Here is a 16,834-nt window from a genome sequence, read left to right as displayed (position 1 = left end):
TGCATGGGTTTAAGATCATAGGTGACAAATTTAAAAGGGGTATCTTCATGCAAAAGGGTGGCACATTTTTGGAGTGGGCTGACAGGAATGGCAGTTCAGGCAAGCTCGTTAGCAATATTTAAAAGCCATCGAAGTAAGTGCCTGGAAAGGAGAGCTGGACGGCTGTAAGCCAAACACAGGCAGTTGGGACTTCCTCACTGGGCAACAGGTCAGCACGGGTGAGTTGGGCCAAAGGGCCTGTTTCCATGCTGCATTACTTTTGATCGAAGAATAAGAGGGGTCTGGATGCACAGAAGCTTGAAAAGAGTGGATCACATGATGTGGGAGTGGATGGGAAAGTAGAATCGGCAAAGCAATCAGCTATGATGCTGCGAATGGTGAAATTCTCTAAGGACAAATTCTCCACCGCTGCTCCAAATTCTTATGGTCTTAGCTTCAAATGAAACATAGCTGCTGATAATCACACAGCTGTGTTCATCAGAGGCTCTATCTGTCTGTACTAACATGTTGCACGTTTTGCCTGAAGTAAAATTTTGAAGGAATTCAGCTTTATTTAAGGGCTTATTTTGATGATTGTAATTCTAACCAAACAAACTGTTCACTTCTCCTGATGTAAGTAAGTTTTCTGTTATGACATGCACCCGGCCGCATCAGCCTTTGGGGTTTGGACGCTCTAATTCTTCAGAATGTGTACAGCTGGCGTGGCCCCTTTAAAGCTTCAGGCCCACCCCACCATGTCTTGGCACCAGGATTTTAATATCTAAAGACCACTTGAACTGAGGTATGGTGCACAATCATTAGCTCAACGTTGGATTCTCATCTAGCATCTAGTTTAGAACCCTTTCCTCATTTCAGTCTTGTATCGTGTCTCGATTCTTGTCTCCGATACTCCAGCACTTGGGTCCCAACCATCCTCGCCTGGGTCTCCCGTCACATTTTCTCTGATGTTCTGGTCAAAGTTTACACCTGTATAAACTATCTGATTATTGTGGTGTTGTTTCTGAGATCTTTCTTTGTAAATGGCCCTCCACGTTTCCAACATTACAACGATGTGTATATTCCAAAATTCTTGATAACCCCAAGGAACATGAAAGAAATGCAACTCTACCTCCTTTATACTTTATTTCCATGATATACTTGATGGTAAATAATGATATTGAGTTAAATTGCATCATAGAGCATTGTTATTTGCTGAGATCATAGTAGAAAATTGTTCAGGAGAAGGATCCCAGGAATGAAAGAGTTAACTTATGAGTGTTTGATGGCTCTGGGCCTGTACTCACTGGAGTTAAGAAAAATGGAGGGGGGGGGTGTATCTCATTGAAACCTATCTAATATTGAAAGACCAAAACAGATTGGATGTGGAGAGGATGTTTCCAATACTGGGAGAGTCTAGGACGAGAGGGCACAGCCTCAGAATACAAAGGTATCTCAGAAACAAAGATGATGAGGAATTTCTTTAGTAAGACAGTGGTGAATCTGAGCAATTCATTGCCATAGACAGCTGTGGAGCCCAAATCATTGAGCACAGGTAAATTGGAGGTTACTAGTTCCTTGATTAGTAAGGGCATTAAAGGCTACAGTGAGAAGGCAGGAGCATAGAGTTGAGAGAGGTAATAAATCAGCCATGACTGAATGGCAGCCTGACATGATGGGCCAAATAGCCTTTACAGTGTTGTGAATGAGAATGGCAGTGTGTGTTAGTAGTGTGTGTATGCATTGCAAAAGAGTGATGTGCAGATGAGAAATTTTGACATGGCACCTCATCGTATGCACTGGAGCTTCTGTTCCAGTGTGTTAGGAGTTGTAAATTGCTGTATTGCTTTATTGAGATAATGAATTAGAATGACATGTTGCAATGTACAGGAGTGACAAGTTGTTGTCATACGTTGCAGCAGCAATATGCAGCACCCCAGGGTGTTGACACAACTGCTGAAAATTATGCCACAGTTCACAACTTAAGTCTCTGTCAAAGCTGGAAATTGAGATGAGGTACTTCACTGCAGGGAGCGAGAGAAACTTTGACGCTTAACTCCATTTTGCAATTCAGTTCTTAATAAATCAGTGCCTGAATTCCCCTGGGTTGTTTTTATTCAGATTCAAGTGTCATCAGGAGGGCTACTTGTGTCCAACAAGACCCTCTTGCTCAACTAGAAACTCAGTTTTTTTCAAAAATATCATACCTATTCAAGTTCAGGTTACTGTCAGTCATGGCATTTCTCGTGAATGTCCCATTCCGCTCTGTGAGTTAGAGGACATTGTCTCTCAGCATTATCACTGTTTTGTTCACAGAGTGCTGCTGCTTTATCCTCTCTCTCTCCCTCTCTCTCTCTCTCTCTCTCTCCCTCCCTCCCTCCCTAATGTTTCTGTTTCTCTGTCCTTCTCCCTAGCCTCCTTTATGTCCTTTCTCTGAATCTCATGGCTGCAACAGAATAGCAAAGTAAGACATAAAAAAGGCTTTCAGCTTCAGGGCAAATGTGGCTCTCACTTCCATAATGTTAGTGGACACACAGAAGAAGATTACAACCACTGGTTCCCACAACAGGGTTGATCAGGTTGATTTTATTAAGGTCACCATTCGCAACTGGAAAAGTGACAAGCTATTGCAGTGTTGATCAGATTTACCACAGAGCGTAAAACCTTTCCTAATATAGTCATAGAAAAGTACAGGGGAGAAGCTGGCCCTTCAGCCCATTTAGTCCATGCCAAACTATGTAAACTGCCTACTCCCATCGACCTGCACCGGGACCATAGACCTTCAAATCCTTACCATCCACGTACCCACCCAAACTTAAACGTTAAAGTCAAGCTTGCACACACCATTTTCACTGTCAGCTCATTCCAAACACTTACTACTCTCAGTGAAGGAGTTTCCCCTCACGTTCCCCTTCAACTTTTCACCTTTTACCCTTAACCTATTACCTCTAGCTGTAGTTGCACCCAACCTCAGGGGAAAAATCCTGCTTGCATTTACCCTATTTATAATTTGCTATACCTCTATCAAGTCTCCTCTTAATCATCTACAGTCCAAGGAATAAAGTGCTAACCTATTTAATCTTTCCTTATAACTCAGGTCTTCCAGACCTGGCAACCTCCTTGCAAATTTTCTCTGTACTCTTTCAACCTTATTTACATCTTTCCTGTAGGTAGGTGACCGAAACTTCAACATCCTTATGTGTTTTCCATTTCACATGGTTCACTCTGTTCCTACTCTTTGTCCAACCCTACTCTCTCATCACTACAATTTCTTCTGTATCTTTTAGAGAAGGCCATTTGTCTCCTATTGAGTCCATGGTAAGTCATATTCCCCCACTAATTGTTACTTAACCTGTTTTTCCTACATTTCCATCAACAGCACTATGTCCCCCTATAGTGATTGCAGCCTTCACCTACACACTAGGGGCAATTTAAAGCAGCTAATTAATCTACCTGCACACCCTTGGAATTTGGGAGCACCCAGCAAAGAATGACAATGCCACAAGGAGAATGGGCAAACTCCAGCAAATTGAGTGGAGGATTGAACCAGGGGCTGTGAGATTGCTGCTCTGATAGTGCTGCCAATTCCTTTCCTCCAGACTGACCATTGAAGCTGCCTTTCACTCCAATCTGCAGTCACCAACCATCCCTTTAAATGCTTCTTGGTCCCTTTGATGAAGCTGAGATTTACAAAGGATCACGCCTTTTGTCAGACATTGGTGAGAATGTGGAACCCACACCCACGGAGAGGAATTGCGGCACAAGAAGTGGTCGCATAGTAATTAGCATGGCTCTGGGCGTCGGAGTTTGGAGATCATTTCTGACGCCATCTGTACGAAGTTGGTACGTCCTTCCCGTGAGCCTGTGGATTTCTTGCCACTTTCCAAAGGTGGTTAGTATGCTAAATGGCCATTGTTAATTTCCCTGTAATTAGGTTAGGATTAAAAAAACAAACATGATACAGTCTGCAGATATTGGATATCCAAAGCAAAACACACACACACACACACACACACACACACACACACACACACACACACGCACACATGAAATGCTGGAGGAACTCAGCAGGTCAGGCAGCATCTAAGGAAATTAATAGTCCACCTTTCAGGCCGAAACCCTTATTCAGGACTGAGAAGGAAGTGGGGGAGATACTAGACCAGAAAGGTCAGTGGGGGCTAGCTGAAAGATGATAGATGAAGCCAGGTAGGTGGAAAAGGTCAAGGGCTGGAGAAGAGGAATTAAGCAGGTGGGTTGCTGGATGGTGCAGGAGGGCATGTTCTGCACTGTATCTCTAAATGAAAGATAAAACAAAATATGTTTAAGAACAAGCTGGATAAACATAAATGAGAAGGAACAGACATATCATCTCATGAGATAGAGTGAACTGACAGGAAGTTTGAGTGAGAAGAATAACCACCACAGAGGCCCAAAGAATTGAATGGCTCGGATCAATGCTGTCAATGTCTAACTGACCATGGCAGTCAAGGCTTGTACAGCACAACTTGGGGAATGAGTTGCATGTTGTTTAGGTTCTGGTCAGGAAAGAAAAGTACTAACTGAAATAAAGAAAAAGAACATAAAAGATATTGAGAACAGCCATGTTCAGAAGGATTTGACTGTAAAGGGTGAAGGGAAATTATCATAAAGGCAGGATTAGAATTGTTTCTCAGCCCAAAAATGAAAGTGTGACAGGTTTTGAAACTGGAGGAATGCCTCTAAATTCAAAAGCAATTCAAAACAGTTGTGAAACAATTTAGGACTAGAACATGTTACGAGTTTAATTGTCATTCAGCCATACACATGAATACAGCCAAATGAAACAGTGTTTCTTCGGGTCCAATGTGCAAAACGCAGAACCAGCAGTCACACACAGCACATAAATCAGATACAGCTACAATATGAGAAATGCGTACCGTCGCAAGATATATAGCCCAAGTCCCGAAGTACCATGGCCTGTAGATTGATGGTGCAGGGCACATTGTTCTGGAGCCTTGTTTCTGCAAGATCAAGACTATAACAGTCTTCACCACACACTAGTGCAGCAGCAGATGAATGCAATCCAGTTTATCAACCACCATGATATACCACACTGAGGTAATTGAGGTTTGTTCAGCATAATAATCAAGGGCTGATATAGGGGAAGGATTGGTAATGGAAGGTGACTAGATTTATTTCAAAGTTATGTTCAAAGTAAGTTTATTTTCAAAATATGTACATGTCTCCACATGCTACCATGAGATTCATTTTCTTGCAGGCATTCATAGTAGAACAGAGAAATACAATAGAATCAATGAAAACTACACACAAAGACTAATGTGCAAAAGAAGACAAATTGTGCAAATAAACAAAATAAATAATACTCAGAACATGAGTTGTAAAGTTCTTGAAAGTGACTCCATCATTTGTGGAATCACTTCAGAGTTGAGTGAAGTTATCCACTCTAGTTCAGAAGCCTGATGGTTGAAGGGTAATAACTGTTCCTGAATACCAGATATCAATAAAGGATCTGATTAAATAAAAGAATCAAGAGCTGCTTTAGACCTCAGCAGGTCAGGCAGAATCTATGGAGGGAGATATACAGTCAGCATTTTGGGGTGAGACCTTTCATCTGAACTAAAAGGAAATGGGGAGAGAGAAAAGTGGAGGGAAGGGGAATTTTGTTTCTGTTCAAAATAAATGGAAGTATGGAAGTATGATCTGATATAGTTATATTAGGAAAAACATGCTCTTCACACAACTTCTAATGGACCCCATCAAAAGCTTAAACAAAAAATAACATTTATGGGCTTTATGATCTTAGAATGTCCCCACAATAGAAAACACTAATACTTACACAGAGTATAGTAGAAGTGAAACACAAGTCAGGGCAGATTTTTGCATTGGATGTAGAGAATCGCCATTGTAGCAGGTCAGTCAAACTTAAAAGGAAATGTGATCACAAAATGTGAATAACTATGAGGGCATCTGATTACCAATAGCAGACAAACAATAATAAATGGGATAACTTGCATTTATGTTGAGGAAAGAGCAGACATTTTTAAAGCAGTAATACTAAACATGGTCAATTGCAGACCTGGAAAGGATTTTCAGCAGTTTTCGTTATACTTAAGACCAAAACTAATGTAAGCAAAATGGCAAAGGAGTGAAACTTTTGCAATAGAAGGATGTGCTGACAAAAAGCAAGAAGCTTTCAAAGAGAGCACTGGATGTTAGCACTGGAGCAAAGGGGGTTAGGCTAAGAGACTCTTTATTATAAATGTACCAAGGTACTCTCATTAAGCAGAACAGGATATCAGAACAGAAAATCAAAAACTTGGCCAAAGAGCAGCCTAAGGCATGAGAAGGAGCCAGCACGAGAGTTAGAGATGAAGTTCTCCAGCAAGCATCAATTACGTATTTGATTTAGAATCAAAATGATAAAACAAATTCTACAGAGGGTGATAAAGCTTTTAGTGAAGCAATGGAAAATTAAAGAAAAAAAATAAATGATTTAATGATTACTGTTCAGAAGTGCTCACTAAGGTGGAAAACAGAGACTCAGTTTCCACAGAGAATTCTCCAGTGTATTTTAAAACCAGTGTGAAGGAGAAACATGTTTGATTAAAGGAATTGAAAATAATAAATCCTCTGAGACAAATGGGAAATACAGTACTGCGCAGAAGTCTTAGGCAGATATATATAGCCAGGGTGCCTAAGACTTTTGCACAGTATTGTATAGTAATTTTTTTGTATTGCTCTGTACCTCCGCCACAAAAATAAATTAATGACATATGTGAGTGATGTCAAACCTGATTCTGATATGGGTCTCTGTTGTGGTCTGGAAGTAGGAAGGGGGCAAAGAGAGGAGGATTGTGGCTGGGAAAAGGGGAAGGGAGACACTCTGTAACGATCAATATACCAATTGTTTACAATCAGATGTCCTCGCCCGGTGTCTCAGGGCTGGAAGTGTCTGCACCATCCCCATCCCTGGCACTCCTTCTCTCCCACCTGTCCCACACCCCTCCCACTGCTCACCACCCTCACCATTCCTGGCACCCTTTGCACCTGCCAGATTTGCAAACATGCTCTCTGTTCCATGTTGACAAATACAGGACAATGCACCCTAGCCGTACTATATATCTGTGCCTAAGACTTTTGCACAGTACTGTGGGTTCCTGGGTGATTCAAAGGGTGAAAAGGGGTGTCTTGAGACAATGGTGCAAAAGAACGGTGCAGGGTTTTCACACAATCGATGGAACATGACAAGCAACCAGCAGCACAATACAAGAGTGGTTGCATGTTAAATGGATGCGTGCAATAGAAAGGGCTTCGGGACATTCTGAGATTGAAATAAGTGCTGTAGAAACGCAAGTTACGCTTCTTATAGGTATCACGTCAGAATTGAAATGGAAAGAAATATTTACCATGCTCATTAAAGCATCCACAATATGATAGTCTGAAAACCCATATCTAAACACAAAACAGCCAGCTCTGACTCCTCTGGGTGAGTTACTATTGAATTAGACAGTTTGCCCAATTGTGTTCTTTACTCAAAAGTCTGAAAGAGATCCCGTGTGAAAAATGAAATCAACAAACCACACAGTCTCGGGAATAAGGTCAGAATGGAGGAATAGTCAAGTGTTGGAAAACTATGAGAGATGTGGCATAAGTACAGGGAGGCACCAGATGTTATGTTTTTGCAGTCATTTTAAGCAATGTAAACCATGCAGATTATCATTTGTCAGCTTGTAGACAACTACAACTGCTGTTTATATAATCATTTCCAACATGGTAAAATATATAAAGCAAAAGCTTAATCTGATGGAATTTCAGACCAAGCTATTCAGCTGACCAAAATTTTATTTCATTTTTATTGATTAATAATGGATCAGGTTTGCTCACTACTGAAAGAGAATTGAATAGAATCCTGCAAAGAGTAAAAATTATGCAGAATTTGGGAAAGATTCAGGGGAGTGGGAAACTACACGATTTTGCATTGAAAGAACCAGCACAGAATACACGGGCTAAAAAGGCCTCCTCCTTTGCTCTGCTTTTCTGTGATTGCCAGAAACCTTGGTCAAAGCAGGAACTTTAATGAAAGAGAGAGAAGCAGAGGACCAGAAAGATTTATGAAAGAAATATGAGAGAGCTCTAGGCTGATGTAACTCACAGAAAGATTTAAGATCCTAGGCAGGGAATTGGAAAAGGAAGTAAAATAAAGTGTAGCATGTTAGATAAAACAGAACATAATGTGGATTTACAATGAAGGAGATTAAGTTGGAGAGGGAACTGAATAAACATTACTACCAATGAAGAAACAAAGACAACTAAAATGACAAATAGCCAGAAGACAGCGAAAAGGAATGTAAACTAACAGGGTAATACTGAGGGGTTATAATGTGAGTCCAGATCATATTTTCTGTAGAGTGCACAGACTTAATCACTGCATTTCAAAGTTGTCTGTGTTGGAGAAGTTAAGGCAAAGTTCAGCAGAATTGACCCAAAGTCTAAAGAGAGTATTCTTTGAGAAAGAATAAGAGATAATTAACTCCTGCAGACTAAAAAGAAGCTCCTCAATTAGGTTTTAAATTACTTTTAATCCAAATGCTAAAGTTTAGGCTAAAGTTCAATAATTCAAGATGATTTCATATATATGGAAAACTTAAATTTAGGTTAGTGGGAAATATATTTAAGACATATATTAAGGAAAATATTGTTTGGAAATTATAATAAATGTTTTTAGAGAAACCAAAGCTGTAAATATTATTTACATTGCTGTCAATGTTCTTTTTTTGTCTTTCCTTTTGGAACCAGCTTCAACATTCTTCTCCCACCAGTGTTCCAATTGAAGGGAAGCAGAGAATTCAAATTTGAGATGACTTGCGGAAGGACGGGAAATGAAATAAGGTAAAGTTTTCTTGTGTGAATAGCTGTCCCTCATTGCAACTCTGCCAAGCTCCTGATATGTGCATTTATCACAAACATTTTCTATTTTCTGCAAGGAATACTCCTGCCTTCATGGCCTGCAATAAGAACACTCAGCTTTAATGGGACTAAATTTTTGCTGTCTTCTCCACAGGTTCAGAACATTCTTCTGAGTCTTTCATCTTGGTTTCCCTGAGCTAATTCAAATGACAACAAATCATATTTAACTTTTACTATTAGTCCCAACTTATTCCAGCATGAAGCCTATGCTATATAATGAAATTCTATAAATAATTAAATACTTTTATGTGCAACATTTATTAAACAGTTCCACAGTTTTGTTGGAATCAATTTTACAATGCTTATTATTTTTACTTTCCCTTTGAAAACACCCCTTTTAAGAATGCTGCTACTCATCATCCGACCTTTTAGTTAATTTTATGTGGCAATAAATTGAATGCAGCTTTAAAGTCATTCTTTTAAGCAAAAACTGACTGAAATTCCAAAATTCAATTCTATAGGATCTTTCTAATTTGATAACAGATATAATTGAATTAATACACTAAAAGTCAATTCTTTTGCAACTAATTCCTGAAACTTGTAAATGATTTTAAAGCATTTATCTTTCTTACTGATTTATTTGGTTATTTATATGTGGAAATAATGTGTGTATCTGCTTGATTTTTGCAGCAACATAGTTGGGTCACTGAACCAGATGTTTCAGCACTCCAAACTTTTTTCATATTTATTTACCTTAATTATATAGAAATATTTATGGAATTCAATTGTTACTTTATGCAAAGTGTTAAGGAATACCAGCTGTAGAAATAGTGAAGCCATTACCTCTCTCTCTCTCTCTCTCTCTCTCTCTCTCTCTCTCTCTCTCTTTCAGTAAGAACTGCCAATGGGGTCATTTCTCCTCTCCTGACTTCCATTATATCATAAGCATTCATTTTGTTACTTTGTTCTCTCACACCCCCCACCCTACCATACCCCTCCCTTCCCCTCTGCAATCCCTCCCTTGTAACTGAAAAGAGGTTTTATCAGTATTGATTAATAGTCATCAACATAGAACATAATTCTGCTTTATTTTCCACAGTTGCTGTCTGATCTTTTGTGTGCTCCCAGGATTTTTAAACAGCTTTCCTGCATCTATTTTATTTTGCTTTTTATGTTCTAATCCAGTTTCTGGGCTTCATTCTACTTCATCATACTTACTTTAACCCTATCTGCTATTATCTCTTCTTTGTCCCACATATCTAACTTCCTTCTCAATGTATCCATAGTTTCTGCCTCAGCTATTCCTAATGGGAACCAGTTCCCTATTTCACTGTTCTCTGGGTGAAGAAAATACTTCTGGATTGTTTATTGAATTTACTAATCTTATATTTATAACCTCAGGCTTTGGCTTCTTGCAAGAACTAGAAGATTTCCCCTTCAATACTTTTGAGTGTTTTTCTAATCTTTTGGCTCACCCCCTGCCTACTCTCTGACAGAGATCTGAATTGCTTATGATTTAATTGGACATTTAGCATGGGATATTTTAGAAACAAACATAAAAATACTGTTGATGTTGAAAGAAAATATTGGAAATAAACACAAAATTGACCTGAAACATTACTTCTGTTTCTTCCTCTACACATGCTGCCTGACATGCTGAGTATTTCCAGCACTTTCAGGCCTTTCTTGAGGACTCATAGAGATAAAGTGAGACATAGGTAAAATGAAAGAATGTCTGAATTTGGTGTTGAGTTAATGAAACTCTGTAGAGTTAATGAAACTCTCAATAAAACACAAGAGGGACTTTGCTCAGCAAACACAATATATTTATATCTCAACATTTGCGCACAGTGCAAATGGTACAACAATACATCAGCTATCTCTCAAATGCCTATACTTTAAACTACAGTATTTGCATTACAATAGACAATAAGCCAATGAGAACATTGGTGAGTAATCACCATCTCTTCACAAAACCAAGCCTGTACCTTATTATAAGATACAATAAAATCTTAAAAATAAAGCCACAAAATATAATACATCTCTGTTCAAAATACTGTACTTTATGCAAAAATTTTCCAGGAAAAAAACATTTCTCACAGGTGTCTTCTTAACTGTTATATCAAACCACTTTGATCCCTTGTCTGACAACTTTTTCCCCCACATGCAGACATTTAAAACTGTAAAGAGCAAAAGGGAACCATTTGCTTTGTGCATGGTTCCCATGGAAAAATGCCATCGTGCAGTAACATGCTTTGAATTTAATGACTGGGTGCAAAAGTGCTCCCTTTTTTGTAATAAAATGACAAAGAAGGCGGAGGAGAGGACCAATACAACAAAAGTTCCGATTGTACACATGGTGAGGTGTTTATCAATGGCTCTTGCGCTCTCATGAAAATTCCTCCCCAGAGCCAATCTCAGTAATCCTGTTGGTCATCTACAACTGAGGTGCACGCACAAAGTATACACGTTGTGAATGCTGTATACACAAAGTCAAACATGATAGCGGCAATTCATTAATTGCAGCAAACTGCAGAACACAACACAGGCTGTCTGGCGGCGGGTCATTACACGGCAGTGGACGGCCATTGAAGAAACAAAGGTGCGTCTTGACTTATTCTTCGGAATATTTATATTGTGTGATTACTTTGCAGTTATCGTTACAAGTTCACCGGGAAGGCTGTCCGGCTAGTAAACACCAAGGATTTTTTGTTTGTTTATTTAAAAAGTATCTGAGTGAAGTAAGTGATCCCACTGAATGCAATGCTGAATTGTATTAGTCTATCACAACGATTTATAAACAGACGTCAGTGTCCACACAATAAGGACATGAGTTCAATTTATAATCAAAAATGTGCTCAATAAAAGTCAACTGTGTTTTTTTATGATGTAGGGTCAGTGTTGTCCAATAGTAGTCATATTCTTCAAATAACACGTCGGAAGAGACCAAGAGACCTTTAACCGCGTTAAAGGTCTGACATTAACTTAATCTTCGACAATATTGTTCCTGATTGTTGCTTCACAAATTCCGCCGTCCTGCTTTCGGGCGTTCCGGAGCTGCGCCGAAAATACGCTAAAACATTGGCGGATGGACTGGAATGTATACTCATCAAAATATGCGCAGAGCGGATCCGCCAGAGCTCACTGGAACTTCCAGAAAAGATGCACCGGTTCGCATCTCGAGTTGTGCACCAGCAGGCGCGTTGGGTGCAAGTCACATTGCGCCACCAGGAAAATTGGCCCCGTAGTAAAACGTGCAAAAGTCCAATGCACTGGCGTGGCGTGGCAATGGACGCCGCTTGCAGCAACGTGAGTACAATTCAACCTTTTGCGTTTTTACGCATTGAGAGACGCTAGTCTAAGCACAGGTTGTCACCGGAACACCGGCTGTTGCTGCCGGGTTGGGAGCCGTGGGATTCTTGTCCATTTTTTTATCCTTCTGTTTGAGGTGGATCTTGGCGTGCCTCTTGCGTTCGTCACTCCGGGCAAACTTGCGCCCACAGAAGTCACACGAGAAGGGCTTCTCCCCTGTGTGGGTCCTGATGTGGGTGGTGAGGTGGTCGCTGCGGCTGAAGCTCCTCATACAGATGCGACACTGAAAGGGCTTGTGGCCCGTGTGGATCCGCAGGTGTCTGGTCAGCTCGTCCGATCTGGAGAAGCGTCGGTCACAACCCTCGGCTGGGCAGGCGTGGGGTCTCTCGTGGACGGGAGTCTTGCTGGGTCGGTTGGGGTACTTCCTCGGCCGAATGGGCTTCAGGGTCAAGGGCTGCGGGTGAGAACTGAAGCTGGCGGGCATCTGCTTAGAATCCGTGTAGGCTTTGATAGTGGTGAGTGGAGTGAGAGGAGGAGGGATCCTAATGGGATCCACTGAAGATGGGTAATGTTTGTGTTCCGTAATGGAAGCCAGGTCATTCTGGTGGTGAAACAGGTTGTAATCCGGAATGACTGGGAATATATTATTGTCCTGAGCAGGTTTGGAGTGATAATCCTGGTTGGAGTAGAGGTTGGTGGTGGTTGTCGGGGGAGTGTGATAGACCTGCTCCTGGTACATTTCACTGCATTGTGGATAAGGCGTTGGTCCCTGATAAAGTTGATCTATCTCGCCTTGGTTCTGCACCATTGTGCAGGCAGTCGATGTCTGGGTGCTGGTCGAGGGCGAATGAGAGACCCCGAACAGGCCCGCCAAGTTGATGATGTTTTCTGAGCACCAGTTCGAACCTCCAAGTGGCCCGGGTGGGGAGTCGAAGGCAAATTTACCCAGGTATGTGAGAGTCTGATTGCGACCGGAGCTCTGGAAAGTGGGAGCGTAGGACATGTCCTGACTACCTTTGTCCATGGTAACGTCCAGAAGAGCATCTAAAAAATGAGAATGTTCACCATTAGTTCCCAAGTAACTATAAAAGTATTTTGGAGTGATTGATATATATGTATTCATTTTGTGAGCAGCGGCCTCGACACCTGACCTTAAAGTTCAATCAAACGCCCGCACAATTCAGTCGAACCATTATGAATGACGTGAGCGTTTGTTCAAATGTTGACGGTAGTAAACCGCAGTGAAGCCGGCACCAAGGAAGAAATGCCAGAACACTAAAGTGGCTGCGCGTACGCAGCGAGCGCAGCCCGCTCTACGCCTCAAATCGCAGTGATCACAGTGCAGAGATGTGTAGATAATAAAGCCCTGTATTTTATTTAGCAGGTAACTCCTCTCGTACAGAGTTGGATATATTGTCAGTTAGATATATTGGTAGGTTACTGTACACGTTAAAGCCACAGCAATGTAAGGGGGTTCAATTTCTCGCATTGCAGGTTTCATTGTGTGATCACAGTGAGATAAATCGTATTAAATAGAACGTGTTTGGCAGATAGTTGTAAAGTCATATTAGAAAGAGGGCTTTAGTTAGTTAAGTGGAATGCATGCGAATCCTTTATATTCAATATATTAGAAATAATGTGTTGATTTATTAACTGTATTCATTGCAGCAATATATACATTGTTTAGATATTTAAGGAATTGTTATTAATTATATCATTCCAAAGTATAAAATGCAATATTAACTGTAGAACTGTTGTTAGAGATAATAAACACTTTAGGTTAAATTTACCACGATGCATTTAACAATTTCTGTGCCGCCGTAACAGGCGATATTATCGTATAATTGGATCCACACAACTATTATAACTGTAAGTATCCATGACTTTAGTACAACATTCCAGGTAATGCAGAAAACATTCAGGGCAGTCACGATAGAGCGTAGTAACCCACTGTGAGAGCACATTAATTGCACTTGAGCATAACACAGCACTGTTGCAAATCCGTCTATTTGTGCAATCAAATCAAAGATATAACTGAATATCTACATATTAATTTATTCTCCACTTAATGCACGCAGGAGTATTTAATACTTACACGACCGCGTCAATATCACTTTATTTACATTGCCTTCCGATAAATTAAACAGTAAGTTGTCTTACCCCCAGCCATCTGATTGTAGGCGTTGTTTGATTCCGAGCTAAAAATGTTCATGGAGGTGGGCACGGCCGAGGAAATATCATCCTCGGGGTAGATATTATCCTGCAGATGGTTTAACAAGCCGTTCATCGTCACCGGGATCTTCTCTACTATCTTCCCTGTCATATCAGAGAGCAAACAGCGGGGGTATCCTCTTCCAAGAAATAAATAAATAAGTCCCAGATCACCACCAACGTATGTGTAAATACAAATTCCTCTTTTTAAAACAGAAATCCACCTGGCAATAGAAGGTTCTCCAAGCAGGGTTAGATGACAGCTGTAGTCAGTGAATTAACATTGAGAAAAAATTATATTCTCCTCTCCTTCTGTATCTGGTGTTTCTCTGTTGAAAGCTTGCAAAGCAATACTGTGAAATATGGTCCTCCAGTATATATAGAGGAAAAGGAAAGCACCATGACGTAGATGCCCTTACATGGACATGCAAAGAGTTAGCAGCGGTGACGTAGCAGGTGTAAGCTTGTTTCATGGAACATTCGGGCTTGCATTGAACCAACAACCGCTGCTCTCGGGGGAAATGTTTGCAAAAGTTAACGAGGGCTTTAAGCTCTGGGAAGCGCTTAAGATGACCATTGCATCGATCCCGATCAGCCGAGAGCCCCTTGCATCCTTGCAGTCGGCCTGCAGCCCCGAGCCTTGCACTTTTTCAGCCTTTTGCCATTTTTTATGAGATCGGACTGGAACTCCATATAAGGGCAAACCCGGCTGACGTCACGGCACTCCCCGTCCAAATTTGGCTCACTTTCCGGCGAGTGTGTCGTTCCCTGGAGTGGAAAATACTGTCTGATCGGAACCCACATCCTTAAAAAGTACCGACGTAATGGTTACTTCTGGGCCGCTTGCTTGGTGAAATTGTAATGTAGGAAAATAATTAAAAATAAGTCCGCATTCGTCCACTTCCTGATTTGAAAGTGAGAATTTGTTTTTCTCTTGTTTTCCGCACCCCTCCCCCTGCCTTTCCGAGCGCCAGAGCCATTTTGATTTCTTGTAGCGACATTTAGGATGAATATATATGCAACCCCTGGCACGGCGGTAATTAAAGAACCGAGGGCGAGCACTCTGACAATCAGTCTGATAGCTCATCCTTCAATTATCAGCAACCAGCTGCTTCGGCCGGCTTTCCCTCTCCCTCCCTCACCCACCCACCACCCCACCTCTCCCACATCAGCAACCCTATCCTAAACAAAACTCATCTCATTAACTGACTTCATCTTCATCCTCCCGAGAGACAAATAACAATGGCGTTCAGCAGTAAAGATTAATTGATATGAAATTAATAAAGTGATTATTCAAAAAGTCAGTGGATTTGACCCCATGCACAGTGCAAGTTTTTTATCCAATTATTTTACGCTAATAACAACAGGAAGATTTATGTCTGCAATAATCTATATATAATAAGGTGCAACTGGTCATAAATGTATACTTTTTAATATAAATGAATGCATATATAGTATAGACACAACTATACAGGTGCAATACTTGAGAGGTCATTTAACATGTGATATTACAGTTACATTAATATATATATAGAAGTTTTGTCTTTCAACTTTAAGATATTCAGCCTCACTGTTCAACAATAGTTACTCCGCTATTTAAGCAATTTGCAAAAGATGCAACACAATCTTAACCGCCCCTTCATTAAAACAAAAGGAATTCCACTTTTCACCTGATACTGAGATCACTGACTACCACCACTGGACTTGATATCAATACACCATCCCCTAAGGCCACGCTGAAGCCAAAAATCTGCGAATGTTCTAAATATTGGCGATACTTCTCCGAGGCCTGATGCTGACTGATGAGTTTACAGATATTTGCGACCCCACATGCCCTCTTGCCTTAGCAATGATCCGTTCAAGCAGTGACTGTCCGCAGTAACCCAAATGAAGTGAGTATCAGATGCCACCTAACCTGGCGAGCAGTTCCCGCACTCACGCTGCTCCGATTGACATTGTTAGGGCGGAGAGGACTCGCTCGCTCTACAGTGAACCATGGTTTACTGACTGGCTTCCATGTGGCTACTGATTTCAAAACTTTAATGTGTAGGGAGATACAGGGAAGCTACAGTCTACTCTTTGTGATTTTTAAATATGTAGAACCACATTAGATGCAGACAATGAAAGTTGTGGTAAAGATGTGAAAGGTTTGAATGAATGACATTTCCAGAGACGCAAAATGAAATGAAACAAAATTGTACGGAAAGTCAGAGTTTACTGGAAATATTCAATAAATCAACAGCATCTGTGGCGAGAGAAACGGGTTTCAGATAGGATGAAAATTCATCGACCTGAAAGAAGTTCATTATAGAAATGCCATTATATTGCACATCACAGCACATGGGACAGTCTGTGCTTGTGAAAGCTCTTCCAGTATTCAGAATTCTCAGTTTTTAATTGTGAACATCCCTCCCCACCCCCCTCACTC

General features: G+C 40.8%; 1 protein-coding gene across 1 annotated transcript; it reads right to left on the bottom strand.

Annotated features, from left to right (window-relative positions):
- Positions 1-10,693: 10,693 nt before the first annotated feature.
- egr3 (early growth response 3) lies at positions 10,694-14,732 on the bottom strand. Its single transcript, XM_059966295.1, has 2 exons — positions 14,356-14,732; positions 10,694-13,239 (listed from the first exon to the last, which is right to left on the bottom strand). The coding sequence occupies exons 1-2, from the start codon at positions 14,516-14,518 to the stop codon at positions 12,242-12,244; spliced, it is 1,161 nt and encodes a 386-aa protein (XP_059822278.1). The 5' UTR covers positions 14,519-14,732; the 3' UTR covers positions 10,694-12,241.
- Between the last annotated feature and the right edge of the window lie 2,102 nt (positions 14,733-16,834).

This window comes from Hypanus sabinus, chromosome 1, assembly GCF_030144855.1.
Source record: "Hypanus sabinus isolate sHypSab1 chromosome 1, sHypSab1.hap1, whole genome shotgun sequence".
Taxonomy (NCBI): Eukaryota; Metazoa; Chordata; class Chondrichthyes; order Myliobatiformes; family Dasyatidae; genus Hypanus; species Hypanus sabinus.
The sequence above is the reverse complement of the archived record's forward strand: the minus strand, read 5'-3'. Positions and strand labels throughout refer to the sequence as shown.

Excerpts from the sequence above, each read along its gene's own strand:
- egr3 (XM_059966295.1), bottom strand. The coding sequence starts at position 14,518 with ATGACAGGGAAGATAGTAGAGAAGATCCCGGTGACGATGAACGGCTTG. Across the intron at positions 13,240-14,355 it reads CTACAATCAGATGGCTGGGG|ATGCTCTTCTGGACGTTACC; the intron begins GTAAGACAACTT and ends CTCATTTTTTAG.